Below are 15,574 nucleotides of genomic sequence, written 5' to 3' on the forward strand. Positions count from 1 at the left end.
GCCCTCGTGCAGGAGACTCCAGCTATCCATTAGAACCGTGCCTCCTGACACCTCTGCCCGGACGACCAGCTCCTGGCACCCCTGAGAACCACTACAAGGCCCACACCGCCATGCGCACTGTTGTGGAGAGGTGCATTGGGATCCTAAAGGGCAGGTTCCAAAGCTTACAGCGTTATCAGACCCTGCTCTACAATCCCGATCGAGCAGCCACCATCATTGCTGCTTGTGCAGCTCTGCACGATATTGCGTTGGCGGCACATGAGCCTGTTCTCGAAGGGCACGATGACGACACCGACGATGTTGAGCTGCTGCGAGCAGCAGCTGACCTACCACCACCACCACAACGTAAGCCAGCAGCAGCGCAACCGCGTAATGAACCTGTTTCGAGGACCACAGTGCCTGCATGCCGAGCACCTGCGCAGAGTACGCCGCCGCCTGCAACGACCTCGGCAGCATTGTGCGGTGCATGTTTGTGTTTGTTCATTGTGTTTGTCACTGGCATGAACAAAAGGCTGTTTTTTTACTACACTTCAAATGTTTGCTACACATATCAATGAATAACCCCCTTGCATAGGTCGGCAAAAAATGTAGAGCTCACCCTGACTCACTCATGAAATATATTTTGCCCTTGGGACTCACTCAACTCAGACTTACCAAAATTTTCCTCAAGCGGATTCATTTGGACTCGGGCTCACTTAAACTCACCAATGTATTACACACCTGGACTCGCAGCTCGATCTGAATCTGAGTGAGTCGACTCATGAGCGAGTTTTCCGACCTATGCCCCCTTGTCACACGCCATGCTGATGAAATACTTCGACCAGGTTGTAAAATATGGCGCTTCACACTAAGCACAAGTGAGAGCTCAACTGTGAATGGCACATTGTGGGGGTTACGACTTTGGCTTTGAATGGCACATTGTGCCGTTCACAGCCAAAGTGGTAACCTGAAAAAGCTGTTTGAATCAGGACAGCACATGTGGTAGCTTTAGTGCAACAAGAATCGTGCTTGTAAATGAAGTGAACAATATGGCTGGTGTCAAAATTGAAATTTTATTACAAGTATCGCCCCCTAGGGGGGCGATCGGAGATCTTTGTTCGTTCGCGTTCGTTCTGCGGTGCCTACGTCACAAAAGTGAGAGGAGGCGCAGCTCTCCCGCCTAGAACCGCCGAGAGGAAGAGAACAGCCAATCGTGAAGCGGAGAGCTTTCCGGAAGTAGACGCGCATCCTGTGACGTCGGCACGGGGACCGTGAAGCGTTTCTCGCCTTTTAATAAATATAATTACTTTACAGAAAATTATTGTTTTTGCTTCTCAAGCTCAAACACTCTTTCAAAGAGCAACAGCTTTGAGTGATAATATTTTATAATGTTAGTTTTTTTGACGTCGTCGCTAGATGGTGTCGCGAACGGGATAAAAAAAGAAAGGTAGCGGCTGACGCAGTTTCAAAATGTCGTCCCATCGCGACGTCTGCGTTGGTTCTCGGGTGTCTGATCGTCAAAAGGAGCTTCTGCTGGCTTTTGTGAAAGAGCATCCACAGATCGCGACGCTGTCGTGCCCGCTGGAGCCGTCGTTCACAAGGGAGGACCGGGACGACATGTGGCAGGAGCTGGTAGCGCTTTTGAACGAAGTCCCTGCGCGTAACACCACAGCCTTGCCAAACTCCGAAAGCAGCAGAGGTGAGTGTGAGCACAATTGTATTGTGGTCGGTCAACTTACACGTCCCGCTTGTGCTTTACAGCGGCACCGGAGGCGGCCAGATTACGGGTTACCGCGGCCGCGTCGTGCTTGACAGGGACCGCGCGGGTCGACAGAAGCGAGGCCCAGAGTTCGGGTGATCTGAATCAGTAAGCACTGGCTTAGAATATCATTGTTACTTGTATGCTACGAATTAATGTGCTCATTTGCTTCGAGCCATTACGCGCTGTCAGTTTTACTTTTTCAAACAGTATCGAGTGAATCACCCGGCCGCCGCGTTGGCTGAGGTGCTAACACGTTGCGCCGCTCAGAACAGAAAGCAAAACAGCCACATTTGCGGTGATGACGAAAGAACAGCCGCGAACTATATTTCAAAGCTCATTAGAGCACCCTACGTGCTCCAACCCATTTCTCAGACCCTCGAGTCGAGTGAGGTGCGTAGCCAGTAGGCTTGCCTCCCTCCACCCCTCTCTCCGAAGTCTGTGTATCATAGCATGCCGCTGTTGAAACATTCTAAAAAAACATTGCTATTGTCCACTTCCACTCCATACTTCTTATTGCACTCAGTGTGTCAATCAAGAAACTTCTTACTATAACAGGCGAGCCCTGCTCCAGCTGCTGCTGGTGTGGCTGAAGAGGATGTGGCCCAGGATCTTCCCCGTGCCCCAACACGTAAGTTTCACTGATATTTTTGATTAACTGTAGATGGTGTTACATGCTCACAGGTGATGCTCATGCGTGCAGGCATATGTTTGTGAAGAGATGACATCTGTGGGCATAAAGACAAAAAGCTGCGCAAAAAAAAATTTGGCAAACGGTTGCAGGAGCTAGTTGTATGCATAACTGTCAGATGGAATAAACAGGTGTCCTGCCTTGCAGTTATGGTGTAATGTAGCAAAAAAGTTGCATTGCAAAAATGTTCAACATCTTGAAATGTTTCCCTAGTTTGTCAATTGTTTCAAAAGTGAAACTGAAAATGTGCTATTGCTAAATATACTGTTCAAAAAGCAAGCTCGTTATATAACTTCTTCACATAGCCATCATACACAAATGCACATGTTTGCACCTGTGTTACACCTGCTTGCTGTATGTTTCGCATACTGCAGCAGCTAGGGTTTCGGAAGGAGATTGTGTCAGTCATCGCGTAAAGCCGGGCAAACGATTGTGCAGCCCTGAAAAGGGCTGTTTGGTTGCTTCTCATGCAGAGGTGGTTAGAGGTGTGAGATGCGTTTGATGAGATGAGCGAAAATGAATTTCGGCACCGCTTTGGTCTGTCCAAACGAAGTGCGTTGGTTGTGTGGTGAACCAAGCACCATTCATGGATGCCGTTGGGTCAGTGGATTTTCAACAGAGAGGAAATTGTTGCACACACTGAAACTCTTCACGAACATAAGCTTCGAGCGAAGAGTCCAGGAAATTTATAGATGATAATGGCAACACATTTCTTGGTTTCCAGCTCATGCCGCAGCTGCGAGATGTGGGCAACCGGCAGGCCAAGGCGCTGGAGTTACTAGCCGCAAACACCAGGCGGCAGGGCCAGGCATCATTAGAAAGCTGCGCCAGGTTCAAGTTCTCGGTGACGTGGTCCACGAACTGCAAGGCGTTGGTACCCTCGCCCGGGCCCTCATTGCAGCGGAAGCCACCTGCACAGTGATTTGTAAAGACTAGTTGTACATATATGCAGATTTACTTTGTAGTATATGCACATAGTGCACTGTAGTGTATCTTTATGTTTATAGTGTATACGTGTAGAATATTGTGGCACACTGTACGTTTTCTATCGATTTTTACACATCCTAGAAAAAAGAAAAGTGTTTGTGAATGGTCTAGGTTGCACAACAATTTTGAAATATTGCAAGACCAAAAAATAGTTTACGAATACGTGTTTTGTTGCTTAGAAGTGTTTAGACAACAGGATTGGGTACAAACAGAAATCAATAATAGAGGAAGACATATCAGAAACCAACAACTTGCATTTTTTTAGCGAGTTCGAATAATACCGGTTCGACTGTGCCTTGTTTTCATGTAATACAATGACTTTCGTGCTGCGAGACGCGTGTGTTGCCTCAGAGGAGCAGCAGGCACTTTGTAATAACTCCATTTGTATATTATAAAAGGAAGGTACTTTTATATCCTTTTCCTTGGCATTAAATTTAAGGGATATTTATTTATTTTGCTGTTTATGTGCACTGCTCGTGATACTTGTAATAAAATTTCAATTCTGACACCACCCTTGTTGTTCACTTTATTTACGAGCACGATTCTTGTTGCACTAAAGCTACCGCATGTTGCTGTCCTGATTCAAACAACTTTTTCAGGTTACCACTTTGGCTGTGAATGGCACAATGTGCCATTCACAGTTGAGCTCTCACTTGTGCTTAGTGTGAAGCGCCATATTTTACAACCTGGTCGAAGTATTTCATCAGCATGGCGTTGTGTGACGAGGGGGCATAGGTCGGCAAACTCACTCATGAGTCGACTCACTCAGATTCAGATCGAGCTGCGAGTCCAGGTGTGTAATACATTGGTGAGTTTTAGTGAGCCCGAGTCCAAGTGAATCCGCTTGAGGAAAATTTTGGTAAGTCTGAGTTCGAGTGAGCCCCAAGGGCAAAATATATTTCATGAGTGAGTAAGGGTGAGCTCTACATTTTTTGCCGACCTATGCAAGGGGGTTATTCATTGATAGGAGAACCCTGTTTCATTGATATGTGTAGCAAACATTTGAAGTGTAGTAAAAAAAACAGCCTTTTGTTCATGCCAGTGACAAACACAATGAACGAAGACAAACACGCACCACACAATGCTGCCGAGGTCGTTGCAGGCGGCGGCGTACTCTGCGCAGGTGCTCGGCATGCAGGCCCTGTGGTCCTCGAAGCAGGTTCATTGCGTGGTTGCGCTGCTGCTGGCTCCCGTTGTGGTGGTGGTGGTAGGTCAGCTGCTGCTGGCAGCAGCTCAACATCGTCGGTGTCGTCATCGTGCCCTTCGAGAACAGGCTCATGTGCCGCCAACGCAATATCGTGCAGAGCTGCACAAGCAGCAATGATGGTGGCTGCTCGATCGGGATTGTAGAGCAGGGTCTGATAACGCTGTAAGCTTTGGAACCTGCTCTTTAGGACCCCGATGCACCTCTCCACAACAGTGCGCATGGCGGTGTGGGCCTTGTTGTAGTGGTTCTCAGGGGTGCCAGGAGCTGGTCGTCCGGGCACTGGTGTCAGGAGGCACGCTTCTAATGGATAGCTGGAGTCTCCTGCACGAGGGCGGCATGACAGCTGTAGTGATAACGTCTTGAATGTGTCAAGCATTGACAGCACTTACAAAGCAAGCCGCAGTTTTGCTTCCAGGTGCTGACGGAGAGGGCTCCCCCACCATACCCACGAGTCATGACATGACCCCGGGAAACATGGACTGACATCCAGAATCCAGAGGTCGGCATCACATGTCTGCAGAATTCAATTCAGTCAAAATTGTACCCATAAAATACCTTGGGTACAATGTTGGGTATTATGTTAATGTAACTACATCTGTCTGCACTGTTACTGACTGTTGAAACATAGCTATGAACAAATCACCGACAGGGTAGGACTTGTACCATAAGTTCTAACACGCGGACAATGCAGTGTCAAAGGGTAGTCTGCATGTTTACTGCTTGGAACAACCCAGTTTCCAGCCACCAAAGCCTTTTAACCAAATTACTGCTGTATGTTTAAGGCAATGTATCACAAAATACCTACAACATGAAAAACTTGCGACTGAAAAACGGGTTATGAAACAATGCGTATTTAATGTACGTGTATTGATCCATGTAACGTCCATCACGACAATGAACAATAAGGACGTACTACGGCACATTCTGGGAACGGTAATCTCAACAAATACAAATCGAGAATCAAGCTTCGGGTACACATGGCGAACGAGCAACGGTAATATTATGCACTGTGCAGGCCGCTGAACCAAAGTGTACCCCGCGTCGCATGATTTCATCGCCTTTCCTAAGCGAAGTGCCCTGAAACGAACCAATTCCCGTTCTAGATAGATCGAAAATACCACTCCCACTATACTCAATTGCAACAGCCTCAGTAAAGCGGAAAGTTTAAGCAATATAAATGAAACAATTAGCTACGCATATAATGCATGAATAATACTCACGATCACGATGTTGAATGCGTAGAATCCCTTCCGCGACATGTAATGCGTCGCGTCCTCGAAGCTCAGGCCATGGGGCTTCTGGATTGCGATGAGCGTACCATCCACGCACCCGACCACAACGGGAATCCGCCCGAGCCGCGCGAACGCCGCCTTTGTTCGCTCTTCGCGTCTGTTGTCTCCGGAAAAGGCCACCCAGCTTTTTTGCCCGCGAACGACAGTAATGGCGTGTTCCTGACGGATGACTGCGACAGGCCGATGAATTCCTCGCTGCCGACAGCTCGCTGGAAGCATCCGATCGCAAAAAAATCTCAGCGCGCACAACACCTTCCGCTCTCTTTAAATCCCACTGGTTCGTTGGCACCCGATGACGGGGTCGAGTTCGTCGCACAACCAACGTACAGCACGTTTCGAGAAACGAAAGCGACGCTGGAATTCACACTCGCTCATCTCTTCAGACGCATTTCGCACCTCCTACCATTCTGCATCAGCTTCGAGAAACGCCAACGTAGCAGGGAAGCACCGTTGCAAGCGCCATTTTCTCAAAATCAGCTGTTGCGGCAGCCGCAACCGCCGCATCACTCCAAATACATGCCACGCGACGCCGTTGTTCGCTCGAGAGAACGTGAGCGAACGGGCTCGCTCTCCGTTCACTTTTAGCAGACGACATGCTCGTTATGACGCGGCATGACGTCACCAAAAAAGAAAACATCAAGGAAAAAGAAGAAATGGCCACGCCCCTCAGAGTGGCGTGAGTTGTCCGGCTTCAGCCAATCGCGTGCGATCACCAGAACGAATGCGAACGAACGGCGCAGAACAGAGATCTCCGATCGCCCCCTAGTTCACCGTTTTTCACACCACGTGGCGTACGGGCCTTCAACGTTCAAAATTCGCGCGATGACGCTTGTCGTAATCGCGCGAATTGAGAAAACCACAATATATAAAAGCACGACGACGATATACAACCAGCGAGCGCGAACCTCAGTCGCCGAGTGATAACCGCAACGCATTCGACGAGCGGCCGGTTGCGCTGCTCGACTGTGAGTCAGCAGTTCTGTTGCACTGAAAGGGTGCACACATACAAGGCGCTTGGCTGTGCTTGGTAACTACGAACTCTCGAAAGAGCGTGCTGCCCTTCTCATCCCTTGCCTCTTCAATATATTTCGTTCGATGATATTGTAGTTGGCTCCGACGGGTTTCTTAAAGCAAGAACGCGTCCTTTAGCGCTGTTGTTTTTGTAATGTGAAAAAACTTACTTCCAGAAAATAATGCAAGCTTGGGAGGCGGTGATGACGATCACGAGTTTCCGAATGTGCGGAGTCTTGACGTCCCTAATTTTTGTTGGCCTCAATTTATAAAATCAATATTTTGCGCTATAACGTGAAGACGCCTGGCCGTGTTATATTCGCTGTCACAGACATTTTTCTTTAAAGCTCAATAAACAGCAGAAGTAAAGGAAGAATACCTTTGCAAGCAGAACATTGTTCGATGATCTTAAAAACAATGGTTTTAATAAAGTCGTTTTAGTTTTAACAGCGCGCTTTTTGTTTCTAAATAACATAACTATACGTCGCAAAGTGCATTGACTTACGCATGACATGCTACACAGGCCGCGTTTCCCTCTCTGCTAAGTGTTGGTGAAAGAGTAATGAAACAGATTAGATTCACATAAGGTATCGAGAAACTCGCCTTCTTGTTTGACTGCGTATGCTGGTCTGCAGAATTGTAGGCGGTCGCGACTTGAAACCCGGCTCTTGCGGCCAGCTTTCTTCGGGACAGAATAGCGCGTTTCTATTTTTACATGGTAAAGTTCACTAAAAGGCCCCTCGTCAGGACCCGTTTAATATATTGATTACGAGCTGAAATATTTCATTTATGGGAGCAAGGGACCTCGAAAAGCCGTTTTATTTTATTCTCTGTGTCGCGTGCTTGTTTACCGTAAGACAACGTAGCACCTCACCAGGCGATGTTTGGGGCAAGCTGAGCAACCTTTCACGAATGTCTTTTTTTTTTGCCAATAAGTTTGCTGTTCACTATTGCAAGAGTAGGAAGGCACTGAACTGCCCTGTTAGCCTGCCGCCAGAAGGTAAACATTGCTGTCAACGCGGGCCTTGTCTGCCGCAATGGAGCAGTGATTATGGTGCTGGGTTGCTGACTAGTGATGCAGCACTATCGGCAAATTGGCTATCGATAGTTTCAAAATAACTATCGATACTATCGATAGCCAATTTACCGTGTAAACGGTAAATTGGGTGGTAAATTATAGTGTAAACAAACTATCGATAGTGCTACTATCGACAAACTATCGATAGTGCAATCGGTAGTACCATCGTTATTATTGCTATAGCGATATTACTGGAACGCGTGTTCATTGCTTTGTTTTGGCGTATTCAGGTTTCACCCACAAAGACTGTTAGCAATGTTTCACGGAGACCGCGCCGTAATCTTTGACAAGCTTCACACTTTCTTGAGATCATTCTGCTAAGATTACGCGCCGGACGCGAATAGTCAAGTTTATTCGAGAGCTTACGCGAACACCAGCGATAACGCTGGAAGGTTTGATGACTGATGTACAAATGTCACAGTTTCGCCGCAACGGCGAAGCAATGAATGCGATAGCAATAAATTGGAATGTAACGCGAAGAACGGAAAGCAGCTCGAAATTGCCAGCGCGTCGCTCGAGCCCAAAGGACGCACGAAAAGAACGCACACAGGACGAGCGCGAACTATCATGCGTCAGAGCTCGACACTTGAAGCGCACTGCTCAAACATAAAGCAGGGCGCACGAAACGAACGCATAGGTACACACAGGACGAGCGCGAACTGTCACAGTTGTTATTTATTTCTGTTTAAACAGCGCGCTCCTTTCGCAAACGCGGCCGCTGCGAAGTGACCTTCGTACGCTCTGTGGTTTCAGCGTGGACCTCGCGGGGAGAGCACAAGACATACAACCGCCCGCTCCACCCCCCCCCCCCTGCCGCCCCCTTCTTTCCTCGAGATAAGCGCACGAAGGCGGCCACGCCCCGTAGGGCGAAGACCAACGGCGTTCGCAGGAGCGGGGCGATGATCTTGAAAGCGCGCAACGCGCGCACGTCGCGCCATCTATGTGGCGAATAAGAAAGCATGCTGAAGGAAATGGTGTATATAAATAGCTCGCCGTTAGCAGGCTGAATGACGGTACTGTTCGTGGCCTAACCGCCTGACGCCGCTCGCTGGAAAGCGAGAGGTCGCCCGTTCGATTCCGCGCGTCGGAAAGTTTTTCTGAATTATTTTTCCTTGTGGCTTTTCTTATATATATATATATATATATATATATATATATATATATATATATATATATATATACGGTGAATGACCGTATATCCGCATTTCCCAGTCTTGCTACAGCATTCTTCACCGTCACCACCACGTGACAATACTCTCGATAGTGGTGTGAATAATGATGCGCTTGCTGGCCGGCCATATCCGCGATGCGCAGCGCCTATAGGGGCGCCACTGAAAGCCGCGCAGCGGCGGCCGTTTGAACCGCTGGTCGGTCGCGTAGCAGGCGCTTCGTTTGCGCGCGTTTGCCGCTTGTGCGCGTCCCAGATAATTACTTTTGCGGCGATAGTGTGCGCAAAGGAGCAGCACTTTATAATAGTGGACATGTGTCCGATGTCACAGCTGTGTGGGACGACATTGTCACCATACGCGCCAAGTGTTTGCCACAGACAAGCGTCAACAAGCTTTCCTACGAAGTGGAGCTCATCGTAAGTACACCGCCTTCGTTATAACGTCGCGATCTATAATGCCTGCATGTGTTGACGCGTGAACCAACGTTTTTTCTCGACACAGTAGCTTCGTTTACGTGCCATGTGCTTATATAGTAGATTTTGAGGGAGTGCTGTTGCACCGTCGTATAGATTTCACAGGTGCGGCCACGCGAAGGGTCAGCGTTGGTAAAACTTTGAAACCAGCACGATAAACTTGTGAAAAAATAAACGATACACTTGTCATCATCGGTGCAGAAGCGCACAGCGAACATTCGTTTTTCAAGAGAGCCTAGGCATCGCGTCTTATCACTAATAACAACCTCATGTGCAGTGTAGCGTCTACAATGCAGGCGAGGCGACCAAGTGTAAACGTAGTAGCGTTCGCTGAATACGTAGCGACATAAATGGAGAAATAAAAACACGGTAATCGTTCCAACACTGCCGTAAACAAAGCGCGATTGCTTACTTTCTACGTCGTACAGCCGCAATCCACCGCCGCCATCGCTCTCGCTCATGAAATAGCAGCGGAAACCTGTAGAAGTGCGTTCCTGCGATTTTTCGTGTGTGTTTGAGCAGCCGACAACGCAGCAGTTATTTTTCGACATCGCTGAGGCCCGACAGAGTCGTTAAATCACGACGAAAACACATCCATCCGTGCACTCGCGTAGACGCTCGCGGGAACACTGCTCGCCGGGACCCGTCAGCGCTTCCGAGCCGTGGCGGCAGATGGCGTCGTCGGCGCTTTGCGCATCGCCTATTGCCAAAATATTTGCGATAGCCTACTACCAGCTTCGCTTAATTTATGATCATTTTTTGGTAGAGAAATTAAATGTTTACGCAGTGAAAATGGCGGAATATATCCATCAATAAACTCGTATCCGAAAGCTGCCAGTTACATCTTACAATTAACTTCTTGATATTTTTTTGTTTTGAAATCATAAAATGCAATATCAATTTGAAGCCGCGCGGTCCCACCATATCTAACGTCTTCCTATCCGCTACAGCTGAACAGTTTGACTTTATGATCATGTGTGAGCAAAGCACTCTGATGAAGAACGCAATCACGTCAACGTTCTTGCCCTTCAGCCTGCTCTTTCGGCTCCACTATGTACCATGCGCGCGGGGAACCAAGTTTATTCTGCAGTGAGTCCGCGCAGTTGATTTTATACTACCAATAGTACCATCGAATTTTTTACTATCGATAGCGCTATCGATAGTATTTTTTACCATCGATAGTTCGATGGTGACTCAGCTATCGTTAGTATCGACAGTACCATCGATAGTTCTGCATCACTACTGCTGACCCGAAGGTCGCAGATTCGATACCGGCTGCGGACGTTGCATTTCGATGGAGGCGAAATGCTAGAGGCCCGTGTACTGTGCGATATCAGTGCATGTTAAAGAACACCAGGTGGTCGAAATTTCCGGAGTCCTCCACTACGGCGTCGCTTATAATCATATCGGGGTTTTGGGACATAAAACCCAGATATTGTTATTAACGCTGCCCTTACGTTTGCCAAGGCGATGCAGGGAAAGAACTCTGCAAGCGTAGTTTTTTCCCTGCCTTCCCTTACGTATTGTAGGCAATGTGCCCTGTTTTGCTTACATGACGAGCCCCACCTTCTATCTGTTTTTCTTCGCGGTGCCTTTAGAGTGACCGCACTGAGAGTTTCGCAGTGGGAGGCTAACTGAAGTCACGTGCTCTAACAAATGACGCCAAAAGCAGTGTGCCGTAGTGCGCGACTCACATCTCGCAGGAAGTGTGGGCCCCTCTGAGATGCACGGACTTACTTTTATTATTTTCATACTTGGTAGACACGATGTTCACCTACTAATCTACTGACCTAATTGGTCAGGAATCTTAGATGATCAAATTCTTCGGTTTCCTCGCATCCCTCATTATCATCGTCTCAGTCATACAGTAAGGTCAATAAGCACTTCGTACCGTGAGAGAGCGCTAAGTAACTATCATTCATTAAGGCGAGAGCGTTGTATGGCTCGTGATTTTAAAAATCCGGTTTTGGGCAGCGCGACCACCATTGGTACCAAAACTAGAGTAGGCCGATGGAGGCTGTGCTACAACGGGTGAGGTGGAATATGCTTAAGGGTGAGGGTGGGACGACCAATGCAATTGACTAATAACGTTAAGGTAGTTTAATTTATGAATGTCTCTCCAGAGCATAGCCTACTGTGGTCTTCTAAGCGTCAGCTATAGGGGTTAAATTTTATTACAGCGCCACCTACATAATATGTGTCCGCCGTGGGAGCGATTGGCAGATAAAGTAGGCGCTGCTAAGCGCGAGGTCGGGGGTACGATTGCCTGCCATGGCGGCCGTATTCCAGTGGGGACGAAATGCAAGAACACCCGCTTACTTTGATGTAGGTGCACGTTCAAGAACCCTACGTGTTTAAACCTATTACAGAATTCCCCACTCATAATGACAATGTGGTTATGGAACGTAAAATCCCTTAAAATATTATTATTTACATAGGCCGCTCGGCGACAACAGAAGTAATACGTGAAAAACAACCCTGTACACACGCTTCGTTATTAACGCGATAGTGTCACATACCGAGGTTTGCCTAAATTAATGTTGTGCATGTTCTATCATCTGCTTATTTTAATAATTCTCAAGTAGCCACGTGAATGCGCACGTGGACAATTTGGAGTTACAGATGCTCTTGTCGCAGGATAAAAAAACCATATATAAAGGCAGAAGATTATGATATTCATCTAGTTTTGCTTGCTTTGCTCGCTAGGACATCTTCTGGCGCTGCTGTCGCATGCGAAAAGCTACACCACAGTGTGTATTTTCGCGGGGTACAAGTCAAGAAATGGCTTCTCCTGGTCTTTGTATTTTTTTTCAGTCATATTGCAAGATGAGAAATCCAAAACACGACAAGACGCTTAAGACGAGTGCGGTTTCAACCACAATGCACTGCGGAGAAAACATTCAACCAGGTTGAATATAAACGCTTCGAGCTTTCATTTTTGGTAATTCAATTTACATAAACCAACACTCTACCAGTATCAAGTGTTGTTAATAATAATAATAATAATAATAATAATAATAATAATAATAATAATAATAATAATAATAATAATAATAATATAAATTGTTGAGCTTCAACGTCCCGAAACCACGATATGATTATGAGGGACGCCGTCGAGGAGGGCTCCGGAATTATTGACCACCTGAGGCTTTTTAACGTGCGTCTAAACCTAAGATTTATTTCAGTATTTTTAAATATGGTTCGTCGACGCCCTGATTCCGTAGCGCCTGCGTAACTGCTGATACTCGAACGAATCAAATGCCTTCTCGTAATCTATGAAGGCTATATATAGGGGTTGGTTATATACCGCGCATTTCTCTATCGCCTGATTGACAGTGTCAATGTGGTCTGTTGTCGAGTAGCCTGTACGGAATCCTGCTTGGTCCTTTGATTGACTGAATTCTAACGTTCTCCTAATTGTATTAGCTACTATCTTTGTAAGCAGCTTGTAGACAACGGACAGTAAGCTGATCGGTCTGCAATTTTTCAAGTCCTTGACGTCCACTTTTTTCTGGATTAAGATGATCTTGGTACTCTTCCAAGATTCGGGTACCCTCACCGTTAAGAGACATTTTGTATACAGGGTGGCCAGTTTTTATAACACCGTCTGTCCACTCTTTCAACAGATCTGATGTTACATGATCCTCACCAGGGGCTTTGTCTCTTTCTCCCTCCAAGGCTTTCTTTATTTACCCTGTCGTTACCGGTGGGATGTCCGATTCCTCTGGGCTACTACTACTTCTTACGTTATCTTCCTGGTTGCCCCGGCTACTGTATAGATCTCCGTAAAACTCCTCAGCTGTTTAAGCTATCGTACCCTTGTGTTAGTGCTTTTGCCTTCCTTGTCCCTCAGTACATACATCTGGCTTTTGCCTGTGCCCAGTTTTCTCTTCACCGCTTTGAGGCTTCGTCCGTTCTAGAGATGACTAAAGAAACATGGGACGAAGTTATTCACGTGCGAGCCGGGCAATGTCCCCTGCCCCTAGACCATAAATTAAGTAAAACAATACAATTCGGCTTCCTAGATGAAGTTCAGGAGCGGTCTATGCTGTTCGCGGATCCATTTGGAATCAACGTCCATCGACACTGTCGACCAGCTGAAGGTGAGGTTGTGATATTCAAAGAGTACTCGAGAGCATATAGTCGGCGTTTGCTAAAATAAAGTATACATTGAAGTATAAAGTATACTGAAATAAAGTATAGATAGACCGCGTGCGCGTCGCTCGCACCATATATGCGTCAAACGATAAGCTTGTGCCACCCTTCGTTGATACTAACTGCAGTTCTTGCACTTTAGAAACGCTGATTGTGCTTTCGCGTGTTTGCTACACTCTTAATCAAATCCTGGCTAACGCATGCCCTGTAGGCGGGACGCTTCAAAACTCAGGAAAACTCCCGGCTATAGCAGGCCTTCGAAAAGGAATTAGCCGTGACAAGTGTATATAAAAAACGTGCACCCTTCACCGCCGCCTTATAGACGGCCTGCAGTATTAGTGGCGCGTCGGTGCGGGCCGCGTAATTGAGAATCCTGGCTACAGCTAAGCGCATGCTCCCGCGCGTTATAACATGTCGGCGCAAGGGTCGGTGTATACGCATGCGCCGACAGCGTCAGCCGCAAAGGCGAGCAATGCTGCGAGGAGGTATACACATGGAGCAGGGCTGGGCAAAGATACTTTGAAATTGTATCGCGATACGATACAAGATACTCAGGGAAAACGTATTGGAGATACAGATACAAGATACTGCCGCACTAATTGTATCCGATACGATACTTGGCAATTGTATCTTAAGATACTTCGATACATTTTCAAATTTGTTATTATAGATCCATACAATGTAGCAGCAAACGCCTATACACAAAGATGTCTCCTTGAAAATTTCTGAACTGTGACCTATTTAGTTTCACTTGCATGAAATGTCTGTTAGTATCTCAAAAGTTTTGCCCTTCTTGCTCAAAGTACATTAGTTTCCTTCCAAAACAACTTATTGGGGCTTGCTTTAGCTTGTTCACAAGACAATTCTTTATACACTTCGCTGACAGCGGTTCTTGCTTGTCATTTTTGTAATTGATGGGAGTTGCTGCTCAGCTTGCCGACCAGCTAGCGGGTTGCTATGTAATCACAATAACGTCAATATAAGAAGCCTTCGCACGACGGCGCAAATACCGGTGTGGACCTTTACCTTGTCCGTAAAAGACAGTTTGCACAATACCGTATATCCGGACAGGTGTACAGCAGCAACAACGCTAATAGCGACTTTTTTTCTTCCTGGCGGGGGGGGGGGGGGGTGCAGGGGGGAGTGGCGCGGGGAACGCATGGTGTATACGGGGCTTGAGACCGTTCGCTAGCGGCCCGGCCGGCACACATGACCGTCTCCGTTCCAAGTGCTTTTGTTTTCTAAATAAGTATGTTAGTGAGCTACACAGACATGACTGCTCTCAAGCGTTTCTTTCGTGAGGAACACGTGGTCACCATGTGCTGAAACATAACCGTGGAACAAAAACTCTATATTTCGATCCGCGTCCAGATTTCAGTCGTTATGTACATCCGTATCGTTGTTTCTGGAATCCGGACTCAAAATCCTCTTCAGAAATGACCCATATATGAGATATGTCAAAGGCCTCCTTTCAAATGGCAACGTCATTTTGTTCAAACTCTCTCCGACCCCACCATCTTCACTGTTCCCGGGCCTTTGGAGCTAAATTTCGTGACTGCGGCCCGCCGGCTAGCTGAGTTTGAGACCCCTGTTGTATATGTAGATGACGTAAACCTGCAATGAATTTCCATGTTCTACTTAGCTGCTGGCGTAAGGGATTCTTTGTTGATATACTCACTAACGTGCAATCTTTTAGCACTTTTTCTTGAACGAGAGAACATGTGCAACACAGAAATGTCTCAGACGTATTACGTAGCTACACGAAGCATCGCA

General features: G+C 47.1%; 1 protein-coding gene across 1 annotated transcript in view; it reads right to left on the bottom strand.

Annotated features, from left to right (window-relative positions):
- Positions 1-892: 892 nt before the first annotated feature.
- Positions 893-15,574, bottom strand: part of LOC125760310 (uncharacterized) — a 60,794-nt gene continuing 46,112 nt past the window's right edge. The window contains exons 2-4 of the mRNA XM_049420191.1: positions 4,492-4,944; positions 3,087-3,340; positions 893-946 (exon numbers count right to left, since the gene is read on the bottom strand). Of these exons, the coding sequence (XP_049276148.1) occupies positions 893-946; positions 3,087-3,340; positions 4,492-4,944 (761 nt within the window). The remainder of the gene's footprint in view (positions 947-3,086; positions 3,341-4,491; positions 4,945-15,574) is intronic.

This window comes from Rhipicephalus sanguineus, chromosome 10, assembly GCF_013339695.2.
Source record: "Rhipicephalus sanguineus isolate Rsan-2018 chromosome 10, BIME_Rsan_1.4, whole genome shotgun sequence".
NCBI lineage: Eukaryota > Metazoa > Arthropoda > Arachnida > Ixodida > Ixodidae > Rhipicephalus > Rhipicephalus sanguineus.